The sequence below is a fragment of the Trachemys scripta genome, chromosome 4, assembly GCF_013100865.1.
Source record: "Trachemys scripta elegans isolate TJP31775 chromosome 4, CAS_Tse_1.0, whole genome shotgun sequence".
Taxonomy (NCBI): Eukaryota; Metazoa; Chordata; order Testudines; family Emydidae; genus Trachemys; species Trachemys scripta.
This window is the reverse complement of record NC_048301.1, coordinates 139,624,697-139,638,490: the sequence shown is the minus strand read 5'-3', so window position 1 is coordinate 139,638,490 and position 13,794 is coordinate 139,624,697. Positions and strand designations below refer to the sequence as shown.

General features: G+C 58.6%; 1 protein-coding gene across 1 annotated transcript; it reads left to right on the top strand.

The window, feature by feature from the left end:
* On the top strand, positions 1 to 13,145 carry LOC117876592 (zinc finger protein 420-like). The gene is made up of 11 exons (XM_034768844.1): positions 1 to 525; positions 1,070 to 1,155; positions 3,267 to 3,392; positions 3,764 to 3,880; positions 4,287 to 5,949; positions 7,051 to 7,114; positions 9,304 to 9,472; positions 9,702 to 9,784; positions 10,238 to 10,364; positions 10,734 to 10,847; positions 11,568 to 13,145. The coding sequence occupies exons 4-11, from the start codon at positions 3,790 to 3,792 to the stop codon at positions 12,977 to 12,979; spliced, it is 3,723 nt and encodes a 1,240-aa protein (XP_034624735.1). The 5' UTR covers positions 1 to 525; positions 1,070 to 1,155; positions 3,267 to 3,392; positions 3,764 to 3,789; the 3' UTR covers positions 12,980 to 13,145.
* Positions 13,146 to 13,794: the final 649 nt, after the last annotated feature.

Here is a 13,794-nt window from a genome sequence, read left to right as displayed (position 1 = left end):
CATTGGGGCCAGCCAGCACTGAGTGGGAGGGGAGAGTGCCCCCTACTGAGCCCCCCACCGGCGTTAGCACTGGCTGAGTGGATTCCTCTGCAAGCAGCCAGCAGGAAACCCCCCATTGTAGCGTGTGCATTGAACGTCGGATTTGTGATCCTGAAGGTTTCTTCCCAGACGGGGGGGGAGGGGCGGGGGCTCCCCCAGAAATGCTCATCACTCATCACATGATTTCTAAACCACTCCTGATTTTTCACCCGGGTCCCATGTTTTTTAAGCTCCTCTCGTGAGTGTGAATGTTGGGGGCGATTCATTTTCGCGGGGGGAAAATTCAGGGTTAATTCCACTGAGTTCCCAAGCCGGGGAGAGAGAAGCAGGAAGTGATCTGAAATGGGGACGCAATAACCTAGGGACCTTCCTGTGCCAGCCCCCCCTGGGCTCGCCTCGGAGTCACTCCTTGCAGCCTGTGTGGCAAGGGGCTGAATCCCCGTCTGCAGTCCCAGGGCCCCGGAGGGAATCGCCCTGGCCGGAGCGGTGAGTGGGGCGGGGAGTCCCAGCCAGAGGGGCAGGCAATGGATGCAAGCAGGCAAGAAGAACAAATGAGAAAAGGGCTGTGGGTCGGGATTGAGGGGCACTGGCAGGGTTGTGGGGCAGCACGGAGCCCAGGACTGGGATGGCAGGGGGCTGTGGGTCGGGATTGAGGGGCACTGGCAGGGTTGTGGGGTAGCACAGAGCCCAGGACTGGGATGGCAGGGGGCTGTGGGTCAGGATCGAGGGGCACCAGCAGAGCTGTGGGGGAGCTGCCGGTAGCTGCCAGCTGTACAGTGACTAGACTATTTCCCAGACCCAGTTCAGGTGGTCCCAGGGTAGAGGTGCGCCTCCTCGACAGAGGAGCTCCAGAAGGAGGAGAGGGAACTGCTCCCCAAGTGGCTGGAGCCTGGGGGCTGCCAATGGGGCTGATTGTGCTCCAGCAGGGCCCACTCCTCGTGGGAGCGGCCGTGGGCTCTAGCTGAGGGGTTTGATCCCTAAGGTACCCTGGCCTGACTGGGTCTGGTCACTGACCCTGTTTCCCTTCCAGATTTGCACCGGCTGTCCGGTCCGCATGAAGAGGGGAGTGATGGAGGGCAGGATCTCCTGCCCTGTCTCCTTATGCCCGGCTTCCAGGTGAGCTGCTGCCGAGCCATCCTCCTGGGTTTGCTGGCCTACCAAGCCCTCCTCTCCCTTCTCCTCCATTTCTACCCCATCTATCCCCTTTATGCCCTTTCCGCAGGGTTTCCAACCCCCAGGGGATGGTGGCGACTTGGCAGACCCTTCTCATGAGCGCAGGGGTAGCAGGAGGTCACGCAAGGGCACTCTCCCCTGTGGGGCCACTGATTTCCACCTCCCACCCCACTGAGAAGCAGTTGTTGCCCATTGGTGATTGTACGCCACAGATCTCAAAGAGGACAGGAGTCGGTTCCAGCCCGTTTTGCGGAGCCTTGGTTCTTCAGCTCAGGCTGTAGCAGCGTTCGCTCTTAGTTCCGCAGGTCCCTGGTGTGTTGGCTGAGATGGCGGCCATCACAGCATGTTGCTTGGAGATGAGGCCTCTCTGCTCAGCAGCACAGCACGAGCCGAAGGCAGGAATCCCAGCTCCCTCCACCTGCCAGGGAACGTGCTGGCTTCTCCACTGGCCTGGGTATGAAGTTGTGGGGAGGATGTGGGGTGGTGCAGTTGGTTCAGGGGAGCAAAGGTAGCACAGTGAAAGGGTGAGAGAGACCATCTCTTGGAGAGAGGGGTACCCTGGAGGAGACAGAGTTCAGGGATGGGCAGACAGACCGAAGTACACACACCTGTTTTGTCCAATCCCACAATCCTTTGTGCCCTCAGAGGATCGCGGGGCGGGGGGAGAGTTTAGCCATTTTACGGCATGCGGACCAAAATGGAGGCTGAGAAGCAACGAGGCATTGTGGAGGAGCAGAGCTGTAGTCAGGTGGCTATCAGCTTCTCTGTTCTGGGCCAGCCGAAGCGCTTGTGAGATCACAGCTCGAGGCTACAAGTGTCGAGTTGCAGCAATCTCAGCCTCTGGAGATGGCTACAGCATATATCGTCCCGGCCGGGTCTACAGAGGTGCAACCCCTGTCTTGGCCACTCACAGACAGGAGACTGTTTGGAAGCTGTAGCCAATCTGAGTGCGAAGCCCAGAAGGCTGTAGAGGGGAGGTACTTTGGTTGAGGTCAGCTCTTCAAAATCTCTCCATTTGCCAGGCCAACATGATCTCCATGACTGGGAAGGGTCCAGAAGGTGTAGCTGGAGTTGTCTATTTCTTTATCCACCTCGCTTAGAGGGCAGGTTTGGTACCAGGAGCTGGTTAGCAAGGGCCATAGGATTTAGAGAGATACAGGGCACACCGGAGTCTCTCACCACTTCCTCTCAGGTTTCACTCCCACGTCCATATCTCGGAAAGGTCATAGAATCATAGAATATCAGGGTTGGAAGGGACCTCAGGAGGTCATCTAGTCCAACCCCCTGCTCAAAGCAGGACCAATCCCCAGACAGATTTTTGCCCCAGATCCCTAAATGGCCCCCTCAAGGATTGAACTCACAACCCTGGGTTTAGCAGGCCAATGCTCAAACCATGTTCCCACAGAGCAGCCCTGGCTCTCTAAGAAAGACTGATTTAGCTCACTGAAGAGAAGGGGAAAAGGTAACTCGATCACAGTCTATAACCACCTTTGTGGGGAGGAGATTCTTGAGGGCAGAGGACTCTGTTAACCTAGTAGACAAAGTAGGAGCAAGATCCAAAGGCTCGAAGTGGAAGTTAGATTACTTCAGCCTGGAAGTAAGGCGCCCATTTTAAACAGGGAGCGTGATTAACCTGCTTCTCAAAGGACGGAGTCCTGAAATCCAGATGGGACCTCCTCCTAAAATGTATGCTCTAGTCTAGTTCAACCACAAGTTATTGGGCTGGATACGGGAATTGCTGAGTGAAATCCTCTCACCTGAGTTATACAGGAGGTTGGATGATATGATCAGAACAGTCCCTTCTGGCTTCAATATACGGCTCTTTTTGACTCTGTTGTAGAAGCATATCCCTTCTCTTCCTTTCCTGCCCCAGCCCACGCCTTTGTAATCTCTCTCTTCCAAAACCCACACCAAGGAAACCTCTCGCTGCTTCCTTTCCCCCTTGGGGTTTTGCCACAAACTTTCTGTGCTGCCCCTTGTGGCTCATGCACTGATTTTCTGGAGGGAAGGGAATTGGTGCAGTAGGTTCTGATGGGGGTCCCTTGTGGTTCCAGGTGCCGGTGACGTTCAAGGAGGTGGCCGTGTGCTTCCGCAAGAAAGAGTGGGGTGACCTGGACGAAGGGCAGAGGCAGCTCTATGGGGCAACTTCCACGAGCATTATGAAACTCTGACTTTGCTGGGTGAGGAGTTACTTCTCCTCGAGGATTAGGAGCTGGGGGTGCATGTGCGCACTGAACTGCCCAGGGCAACTCCTCTGGGGTCATCACTCGAGTCAGTTAGCAAGTTTTAAGATGGCTTAATAGTTTCCATTTGCTTGAGTCCTCCCAGCCTCTTTGTGTGTGCATCCTTGACTCCCCTATAGGGGAGCGGCCCATCTCTTCCCCACTGGCATCTCACTGCTCCAATGGGTCCCCATGAACTTTCCCCCTCTTGGATACTGTTTCTCCCAGCAGAGAACATGGTCAAGGTTAAACTCTGGGAGCGTTCCCTGTATCAAGTCTCCATGGGAGATTTCACCAAGCGCCGTCTTGCCTGTTTCCTTCCCTGTCAGCAGGATTCCCCGTCCCTGACCCGGCCATGACCTCCCGGATGGAGCGAGGGGAAGAGCCGAGGGTCCCGGATCTCCAGGGCGCCGAGGAAAAGGAGATCCTAAGAGGTGCCCGCACAGGTGAGGAATGAGCGACACTGGCTCAGAGATCATCCAGGAGTGAAGGAAAAAGCTGGGATCCCAGCAAAGCCCCAGGAAGCCCTCCAGTTCTGTCTCCTCTCACTCAGTATCGTCCCAGCAGGTGCCCTGTCCTCATAGCAGGTGTCATGTCTGGATCCCATCTGCTCTGCCTGACTCTGGCAGGAGCCCTCACCTCCCCCAGCCTTTCTATGAGGACTCAGCTGGGCTGTTGAGGCAGAACCTCCTCTCCTCTGCCCTCAGGGAAGGGTTTGAGGGATTCACTTCCTGCCCATCAGGTTTTCTGCTCAGTGACAAACCCCTTTGCTGCCCCCTCTCTCCCTGGCGCAGGGAACAAGCCCCAGCTGGATTCTCTCTCTCTCTCTCTCTCTCTCTCTCCCTCTCCCAGCAGGTGCCGGGACGGTGAGTGAGAATGAAGAGGAAAATCACCAGCGGGAAGGGCCTGTGGGAGTGAAGCCACATGGGACGTCCCAGAGCCTCGAGCAGGGAGAGACCGTCGAGAGCCAGGCTGGGGCAGGGCTGGGACAGGGGAAGGCCCAGGCTAAATCCGCACCCCAGGCACGGCACAGGCGAGTGGGCCGTGTCATCTGTGGCGACTGCGGGAAGAGCTTTGTGAAGAACTATGACCTCTTCAAGCACCAGCGGGTCCACACAGGAGAGAAACCTTACAGCTGCCCTGACTGTGGGAGGAGCTTCGCCTTCCACTCCACCCTCAGCAAACACCAGCACATCCACACCGGCGCCAGGCCCTTCCAGTGCGCCGAGTGTGGGAAGAGCTTCCGGCAGAAAGGCCACCTGACCCGCCACAGCCGCGTCCACGCCAGGTTAAAGCCCTACGTCTGTGCTCACTGCGGGGCGGCCTACAGCACCCGCACCAACCTGCTGCGGCACCAGAGCGGCCACACCGGGGAGCTGCCCTACAAGTGCACGGAGTGCGGCCGGCGCTTCGGGGAGATCGCAGCCCTGGTGGCACATCTGGTGGCGCACTCTGGGGAGCGGGCCCACAAGTGCCCCGAGTGCGGGAAGAGCTTCCGGCGCGGCTCGTCGCTGACGGAGCACCGGCGGGTGCACACCGGGGAGAAGCCCCACGTCTGCCCCCAGTGCGGGGAGAGCTTCATGCGCCGTGCCACCTTCAACGACCACGTGCGTGGCCATTCCGGGGAGCGGCCCAATGTCTGCGACGTCTGCGGGAAGAGCTTCACCAAGCGGCATTCGCTGCTGCAGCACCAGCGGTCCCACACCGGAGAGAAGCCTCACCAGTGCCCCGACTGTCCCAAGAGCTTCATCGCCAGCTCCGCTCTGGTGCAGCACCGCCGGATCCACACCGGCGAGACACCCTACCGCTGCGAGGAGTGCGGGCGCAGCTTCAGCCAGCGCTCGGTGCTGACCACCCACCGGCGGCTGCACACCGGTGAGCGGCCCTACAAGTGCGGCCAGTGCGGGAAGGGCTTCAGCCAGAGCTCGGCGCTGACCCAACACCGCCGCACCCACACTGGGGAGTCGCCCTATGGCTGCGCCCAATGCGGGCGGAACTTCAGCGGCATGTCGGCCCTCAAGCGACACCACCGGACCCACACCGGCGAACGGCCCTTCCGCTGCGGCCAGTGTGGGAAGGGCTTCAAGCAGAGCTCCACACTGGTCCAGCACACCAGGATCCACACGCAGGAGAGGCCCTTCTCCTGCACCCATTGCGGCAAGAGCTTCAGCCAGCGGTCGGCTCTCGCCAAGCATCAGCGGACTCATGCCAAGGAGAGCGGCGGCTCTCATGAGGCCGTGGGGACGCGGTTCTACAAGGACCCCTTCGTTCAGCCGGGGGAGGGCGGCACTGAGCCCGAGGAGGTGGTGGTGGTACTCCCGCCGGGGACGTGGGATTGTGAGATGCCCCCCCGCGTGAAGGAGGAGCCGGGGACACCCCTGCAGGTGAAGGAGGAACCGGAGCTGCCTCAGCAGATTCAAGATGGGCCCTATCGGGTTAAACAGGAGCAGCCGGAGCGGCCACAGGAAATTAAAGAGGAACCAGCGCCCCCACTGCAAATTAAAGAGGAGCCTGAGTGAAGGGAAGATTTTTGGGAGGGGCTAGATCGAGGGTTTGGGCAGCGGGTGGTGGAATAGGAATTCAACATGGAGGGGTTTTTTCCAGGGACACTGAGCCACCTGCCTACCCAGACAGCCGGGGACAAGATGGAGGGGTCAGAGCCCGGGATGTCGGAATAAAAAATGAAACACAAACTTTATGAAGGGAAAACGTAAAGGGCAGTTACATTCTGCTTCTCAGGGGTCCCGGGCATCCCCTCCTCACTGGAGTTGGCCAACAAAGTGCCCCAGGTTGGGGTAGTTTTCTCCCTTCCCCACTTGGCAGGGCTCATTAACCCCTCCTAGGCCCAGCTTGGCTTCTAATGTAGAGCTGTAGCATTTTTAGCCTTGGTAACGGAGACCCCTGGCTCTGTGCTGCCCATGAGATGAGAGTGAAAATGCTTTTCATCAGGGGTTTTCGCTGTTGGTTTTCTCTTTCTTATTTCTTCCCTGTCAATAAACAGGATCTTGGTGAAGATGAACTCTTCTCTGTAGTGTGGTAGCCCCTAGGAACCCCACTCATGGACCAGGACCTCACTGTGCCTGGCGCTGTACAAACACACACCAAAAAAGCAGTTCCCGGAGCACAGATTTTACTGTGGAGATGGAGGGGGGCGATTGCCAGCGTTAGGTTTACCATACGTCTGGATTTTCCCGGACATGTCCGGCTTTTCGGTCCTCAAATCCCCGTCCGGGAGGAATTTCCAAAAAGCCGAACATGTCCGGGAAAATAGGGAGGCATGGTAAGGGGACCCCGAGTGTGAGTGGCTGCAGCAAAACTTACAACTCCCGTGATCTGCTGGGGCACAGAGGCGGCGGGCGGCATCCGAGCACGCAGCCGCCTCCTCCCTGGGCTCCAACTTTCCCGGCTTCCGCCGCTCTCCACCGCGGCGGGGGCCGAAGCAACTTCCCCAGTGCAGCAGCAGCCGGGGGGCAGTAGGGAGGAGGGGGAATGTGGGGTGCTCAGGGGAGGGGGCGGAGTTGGGGTGGGGACTTTGGGGAAGGGGTTGGAATGGGGGTGGGGAAGGGGCCCCCGTGGAGTGTTCTCCTTTTTCAGTGTTGAAATATGGTAACCCTAGCCAACGTGCTGGCAGGGGAGACAGGGTGTTGGGGGGGAAGAAAATAAAAATGCCGTCCTCCACGGTACCGCGAGTCATAAAAGGCCTTGGGGAGACTACAAGGATTGTCTTCGTAATAAATCTGTGGCTGGCACAGTACGCCAGCCTATAAAGTAAATAGACTTTCCTCACCGTGATGCCTGAGACTCTTTCTCCACAGGACACGCTTGTGAATATGTCACTGCAGCTTTCCGGTTACTGATCTTGGCATAGAGCTTCCTTCAACCACCATGGAGCCGTCCTGGCCCCAACAGGCCCATTTCCCGCCATTTCCAACAGCCACAGACACCTCCCCACTCACCAGGCCAATTTCCCGCCATTTCCCACAACACGGGCCCCAGCGTTTGAACCTCCCGCCATTTGCAACTGCCACAGACCCATCAGGCCTGTGGCCCTCCCCAGAGTCTGCTGAGGGGAGTGGGGGTGGGCTTCACAATGGGTGGGCTCCATAGCTGATCATTCACCTCAAAACATTGCCCAAAGCGTGAGGCGGGAAAGGGAAGAGACTCCTGTACCCCTTGACGCTGTGTGGGATGGGGAGGGGGTGAGGAAGTGACTAGGAATATCCGGGAGTGTATTGAGCCAGGACACCAGGGTTCAAGCCCCAGCCCGTGGGAAGAGATGTGTGATTGGTACCGAACATGACTGCCCAGAACCTTTCTTTTAAGGCATATGTGCAACTGGGCACCATCTCAGCCCAGAACTCACAGTACAACATTGGGGTCAGCACTGGCTGAGAGGGGAGAGCGCGCCCTACTGTGGGTGTAACCTGACAGGGGTCATTAGTGGGCCAACAATGGGAAGCAGAACCGCATTCCCCCAAAGAAGCTCATGCATCCATCGGTGTGAACCACGGAGGGACATAGGAGTGAGGGGTGCTGCAGCACCCCTAGGTTTTGCATCCCTGCCGCCCAGGGTCCTGGCCGCTGGCCCTGCGCCCCTCTGCTGCCCGGGATTCTAGCTGCCAGCTCCACTGCCAGCCCCGGGTCCTGCTCGGCTGCTGGCCTCAGGTCCCACAAGGCCGCCGGCCCTTCGCTGCCAGCCCTGCATGTGGGGTGGCGGCCCTGTGCACGACAGCTCCACTGCTGGCCCCGCATGCCGGGTCCCGGCGGCCAGCCCCATGGCTGGGGCTCCCCACTTTTCCCTAGCTGTGGCCCCAGCCGCCGCTGTCTTACTCCTGTCCACGTCCCCCCTCCCAGAGCCAAGGCCCTGCTCCCGGCCCCAGATCTAGGGGGCGGTGAGAGGCCCAGACAGGGGTTAGAGGGGTGCAGCTCAGCACCCCCCACTCCAAAAGCTGTTCCAGCACCACTGTGCAGGGAGGGCTGGTGTAGGGTGACCAGATGTCCCGATTTTATAGGGACAGTCCCGATTGGGTCTTTTTCTTAAATAGGCTCCTATTACCCCCCATCCTGATTTTTCACACTTGCTGTCTGGTCACCCGAGGCTGGTGAGGGGCAATTCCCAGTGGAGTTGCTGGCTCCCCTGGTGGAGTCTATATCCCAGAGCCCCAGTTATTCTGACTCAGGCCCAGATCCTCAAAGATATTTAGCCTCCTAACGGCAGTTGAAATCTCCCCCTTAGAACCAGTGCTGACCCCAGGGCCCCAAATCACTGGAAGTTAGGAGCCTAAATACCTTGGAGGGCCTCGGCTGTGGTGCACAGAGCCAGCAGGGATGGGCTCACTCCGCAGAAACGTTTCACAGTGTTTCCCGATCTGGGAAGTTAATGGGTTAAAACCACCAAATCTCCCAAACCTGCCTGTGCCAGAAGCGGGGACTGTAATAGCGCTGGGACCTTCCTGTCCAGCCCCCTGCATCCAGGACTCAGAGTCACTCTTCTGCATCCCTGCAGCATCCCCAGGCCAGGGCCCAGGGGAATCACCCCAGCTGGCCGGGCGGGGAGGGGGGGGCACCAGGTGCTGGGGAGACACAGAGAGCGGCAACCAGAGGCGGCTCCAGGGGAGGGAGAGAAACAGCAGCAGAGGCAGGAAATCGCTGCCTGGAGGCTGGAAAGAAGCAGCCAGGATTAAGGAGCAGAGGTGGGGGAGTTTGCGGGGCCCACGGCAGCTCCAAGCCAGAGCTCTTAGCCTGGAAACCCCAGAAGCCTCGAGGGTTGCACCACGGTGGGGCCTGAGCGCTCAGCTGTGCTTGCCCTTTGTGGCTAGGATGCATGCGCCCCTCCACATAATGCTCCCCTGTTCTCTCATTCTCCCAGGCTCTGCTCGAGTCCTGCTTGCAGTTCGGTCAAGCTGGGCAGGAAGTGGTCTCAGACAAGATGGATTCCCTTAGCCTCCAGCTGGTGCGACTGAAGTGTGTGTCTCAGGAGGAACTTCCAGGATCCTGGAGTGCGCCGTCCCAGGAGCCCCGAGAGCGACGGGAAAGGGGTACTGAGCAGGGTGGTCGGGATGGGGTGGGAGAGCAGCTGAGGGGGCACCGTAGGGCTAAGACCGGTGCCAAGGGGGCAGCCCTACAAGGGGCGCGTGGGTGCCAGGGGCTAAGCATGACCCCAGCACGTGGAAGCAGAAGGGTTTGTCTAGAAGGAGGCAGATACCCGCATTGGGACCCCCCACATAATACATTCTTCACATTCTCTCTCCCCCCCCCCCTTCCCAGATCAGCTTCCGCCCCAGATATCCGAGGAGGAGAGCGATGACGAGCAGGAGTCCGTGTCATCGACGCCCATGGTCGGCTTCCAGGTGAGCTGCGTGGTCACTCCATCCTCGCTGTAGAAGGATGGAGCCCAGCGTCTCTCCGAGGGGAGGGGGCGGGGACGTTAACTGGTTCCTCTCTGAGGCTTGGAGGAATCATTCAAAAGCCCCCTGGGCACTGATCCTGCTCTGTCCGTGACTTTAGTTTGAACAGCAGTAGGGTGCCGGATCCTGAGGCACTGAAATCTGTTGCACAAGCCCATTGGCTACAGCGAGGGAGGGATTCAGTCCTAATTTGGGAGCAGGGAGAATTTGTTCCCTTGTGAATATCATCCCATCACCCTCACTCTTTAAACTCCTTCCCTCCAGTCCTTGCTCCCATCCCTCTATCCCCTTTCTCTGCCCCACTCCCCTTCTTCCTCTCTCCCTCCCTGACACGCCTTCCTCATCCCTGCTTCCCCCTGCTGTCAGATGGGACTGTGGGGTCTCTTCTGGTTCCAGGCGCCGGTGGCGTTCGAGGAGGTGGCCGTGTATTTCTCCCGGGAGGAGTGGGGGCTCCTGGACGAAGGGCAGAGGCAGCTCTACAGGGACGTCATGCAGGAGAATTACCAGACTCTGATCTCGCTGGGTGAGGCGCCGCTGCCCCTCGGGGATCAGGAGCTGGTGGGTGGGTGGACGGTTCAGAAGTGCCCAAGGTGGTTTTGGCCCATCAGATAAGTTATCTATGCGGGGTTAGACCTAGGTTTTATTTTTGTCGTCTGCCTGCATCCAGCTCACTTGTGCATGGGAATCCCTGACTCCCCTACAGGGTGCAGCCCATCTGCCCCCAGACGTCTCATTGTCCCAAAGGGTCCCTGTGAACATATCCCCCATGCTTGGATCCTGCACTCCACCCAACAGAGAGTGGGGCTGAGGTTAAAACCAGGCACGTTCTTTGTGAGCCCTTGGATGAGATTTCACCAAGCACCGTCTCGCCTGTTTCCTTCCCCACCAGCAGGAGTCCCCGTCCCTGACCCGGCCGCGATCTCCTGGATGGAGCGAGGGGAAGAGTTGAGGGTCCCAGATCTCCAGGGCTCCGAGGAAAGGGAGATCACGAGAGGCACCGGCGCAGGTGAAGAATGAGCGACACCGGCTCGGAGACCGTCCGGGAGAGAAGGGAAAAGCTGGGAACGCCCACCCAGTTCTGTCTCAGTTACTATGGCAACGCCCACAGGCCCTGTTCAGGATCTGGGCCCCACTGAGCACAAAGACAGACAAACACAAAGACAGACAGGTGCCTGCCCCAAGGAGATTACCCTCTTGAGCGACAAAGGATGGGCCAAGGGGATGGGTGAACGGGCTCTGGTTGATATCTCTCGACATGTTAGGCCCTAACAGTGCAGGGCCAGATCCCCAGCTGGTGTAAATGGGTTTTACTCCATTGGCGTGTCTGGAGTGATGCTAATTCGTACCAGCTGAGAGTCTGGACCCATTGACTCCAGTGGAATTATGGCCAATATATACTGGCTGGGGATTTGACCCATTCTCTTCCCTGCATTGGGGTCAGCACCCACTGCATGAAGAGATGGCCCCTTACTGAGCCCCTTTCCCTCCCCCACTCCCTGCAGCACAGCGCCCCCTACCGATCAATGCTGAGGTGAACTATTGGGTGCTCTCTCTCTCTACGTGCCATGTGAGCCATTAGATCCAAGTCACTGTCATGGTTCTGCCGAGCTGTGGTAATGTCCAGCTTCTTGAATGAGGGGTTCCTGTGAGATAAGCCTGTTTCTGATCCCAGCGGAGATATCAAAGCATATGGTCAGACCCTAGCTGGATTCTTTCTCTCTCCCAGCAGGTGCCAGGAGGGAAAACCCCCAGCAGGAAGGGCCTGCAGGAGTGGAGCTGCACAGGACGTCCCAGAGCCCAGAGCTGGGAGTGGCATCCGGTGGCGTGGGATGGCAGCAGGGGAAGCCATCTCAGCAGGAAAGACCCAAGACCGGTGGTCACCCGCGGGCAAGAGAGGGGCCCATCATCTGCGGGGATTGTGGGAAAAGCTTCGGGAAGAGCTCGGAGTTCGTCAAACACCAGCGCACCCACACGGGCGAGAGGCCCTACCAGTGCCCTGACTGTGGGAGGAGCTTTGCCATCCGCTCCAATCTCCTCCGCCACCAGCGCATCCACACCGGCGCCAGGCCTTACCCATGTGCCGAATGCGGGAAGAGCTTCCGCCACAAGGAGCACCTGACTCGCCACAGCCGCGTCCATGCCGGGTTAAAACCCTACGTCTGCGCTCACTGCGGGGCGGCCTACAGCACCCGCACCAACCTACTGCGGCACCAGAGCAGCCACACCGGGGAGCTGCCCTACAAGTGCACGGAGTGCGGCCGGCGCTTCGGGGAGATCACCGCCCTGGTGGCACATCTGGTGGCGCACTCCGGGGAGCGGGCTCACAAGTGCCCCGAGTGTGGGAAGAGCTTCCGGCGCGGCTCGTCGCTGACGGAGCACCGGCGGGTGCACACCGGGGAGAAGCCCCATGTCTGCCCCCAGTGTGGGAAGGGGTTCATGCGACGCTCCATCCTCAATGGGCACCGGCGCACCCACACCGGCGAGCGGCCCAACGCCTGCGGGGAGTGCGGCAAAGGGTTTACCCAGCGGTCATCCCTGCTGCAACACCAGCGCACCCACCGGGGTGAAAGACCCTACCCATGTCCCCAATGTGGGAAGAGCTTCAGCCAGCGCTCGGCGCTGACCACCCACCGGCGGCTGCACACCGGGGAGCGGCCCTTCCACTGCGCCCAGTGCGGGAAGAGCTTCAGCCAGAGCTCGGCGCTGATCCAGCATCAGCGGACCCACACCGGTGAGACCCCGCACCGCTGTGGGGACTGTGGGAAGGGCTTCGGGGACCGCTCGGCCCTCAAGCGGCACCGGCGCACCCACACGGGTGAGCGGCCCTACCGCTGTACCCAGTGCAGCAAGAGCTTCAAGCAGAGCTCAGCGCTGACGCAGCATGTTCGCATCCATACCGGGGAGCGGCCCTACGTCTGCCCCCACTGCGGGAGGGGATTCTCTCAGGGCTCGGCTCTGGCCCAGCACCAGAGGACTCATGCCAAGGAGAAGAGCCTGTCGGACGTGCCCACTGCCAGCCGCCTGTACAGGGATCCCTTCATCCGGCCACGGGATGTGGAGGAGGGACAGCAGGGCTGCCCCTGGGGACACGGTGCACTCAGCCAGGCTGAAAGAGAAGCTGCAGTGATAGAATCATAGAAATGTAGGACTCAAAGAGACCTCAAGAGGTCATCAATTCCAGGCTCCTGCGCTGAGACAGGGCCAAGAAACCCTTTCCCTGGCAGGTGTTTGTCCCACCTGTTCTTAAAAACCTCCAATGACGGGGATTCCATAACCTCTCTCGGGAGCCTATAGCAGAACTTAACTACCCTGAAAATTAGAAAGTTTTTCCTAATATCCAACCTAAATCTCCCTTGCTGCAGATCGAGCCCGTGACTTTTTGTCCTTCCTTCAGTGGACAGGGAGAACAATTGATCTTCATCCTCTTTATAGCAACCCTTAATATATTTAAAGGTTGTTATCAGGTCCCCTCTCAGTCTTCTTTTCTCTAGACTAAACATGCCCAGTTTCTTAAGCCTGTTCTTCTAGGTCAGGTTTCCTAAACCTTCTATCATTTTTGTTGCTGTTCTCTGGACTCTCTATCATTTATTCACATCTTTCTGTGGTGCCCAGGATTTGACACAGTTCTCCAGCTAAGGCCTCACTAGTGCCGAATGGAACAGGACAGTTATCTCCTGTGTCTTATGTAAGTCACTCCCGCGAATCCACCCCAGAATGATACTAACCATTTTTGGTTATCTTTATTGGTTAGCTCTCATCTTTATTGAATTTTATTGACGCAGGTGGGCAGGGTGAAGGGCTGGAGGCTGGATTTGGGCATCATGGGGAAAAGGAGGTGGCGTTTTAAGTCATTTCTACCGGGAATCCCATCCTTGCTGGGGCATGTTCCCTTCCCATACCCCTTTCCCAGCAAGGATTATTAACCCCCACAGGCTTAGCCTGTCCCCTAAAGT

Excerpts from the sequence above, each read along its gene's own strand:
- LOC117876592 (XM_034768844.1), top strand. The coding sequence starts at position 3,790 with ATGACCTCCCGGATGGAGCGAGGGGAAGAGCCGAGGGTCCCGGATCTC. Across the intron at positions 3,881-4,286 it reads CCTAAGAGGTGCCCGCACAG|CAGGTGCCGGGACGGTGAGT; the intron begins GTGAGGAATGAG and ends TCCCTCTCCCAG. Across the intron at positions 10,365-10,733 it reads CCAGACTCTGATCTCGCTGG|GAGTCCCCGTCCCTGACCCG; the intron begins GTGAGGCGCCGC and ends CCCCACCAGCAG.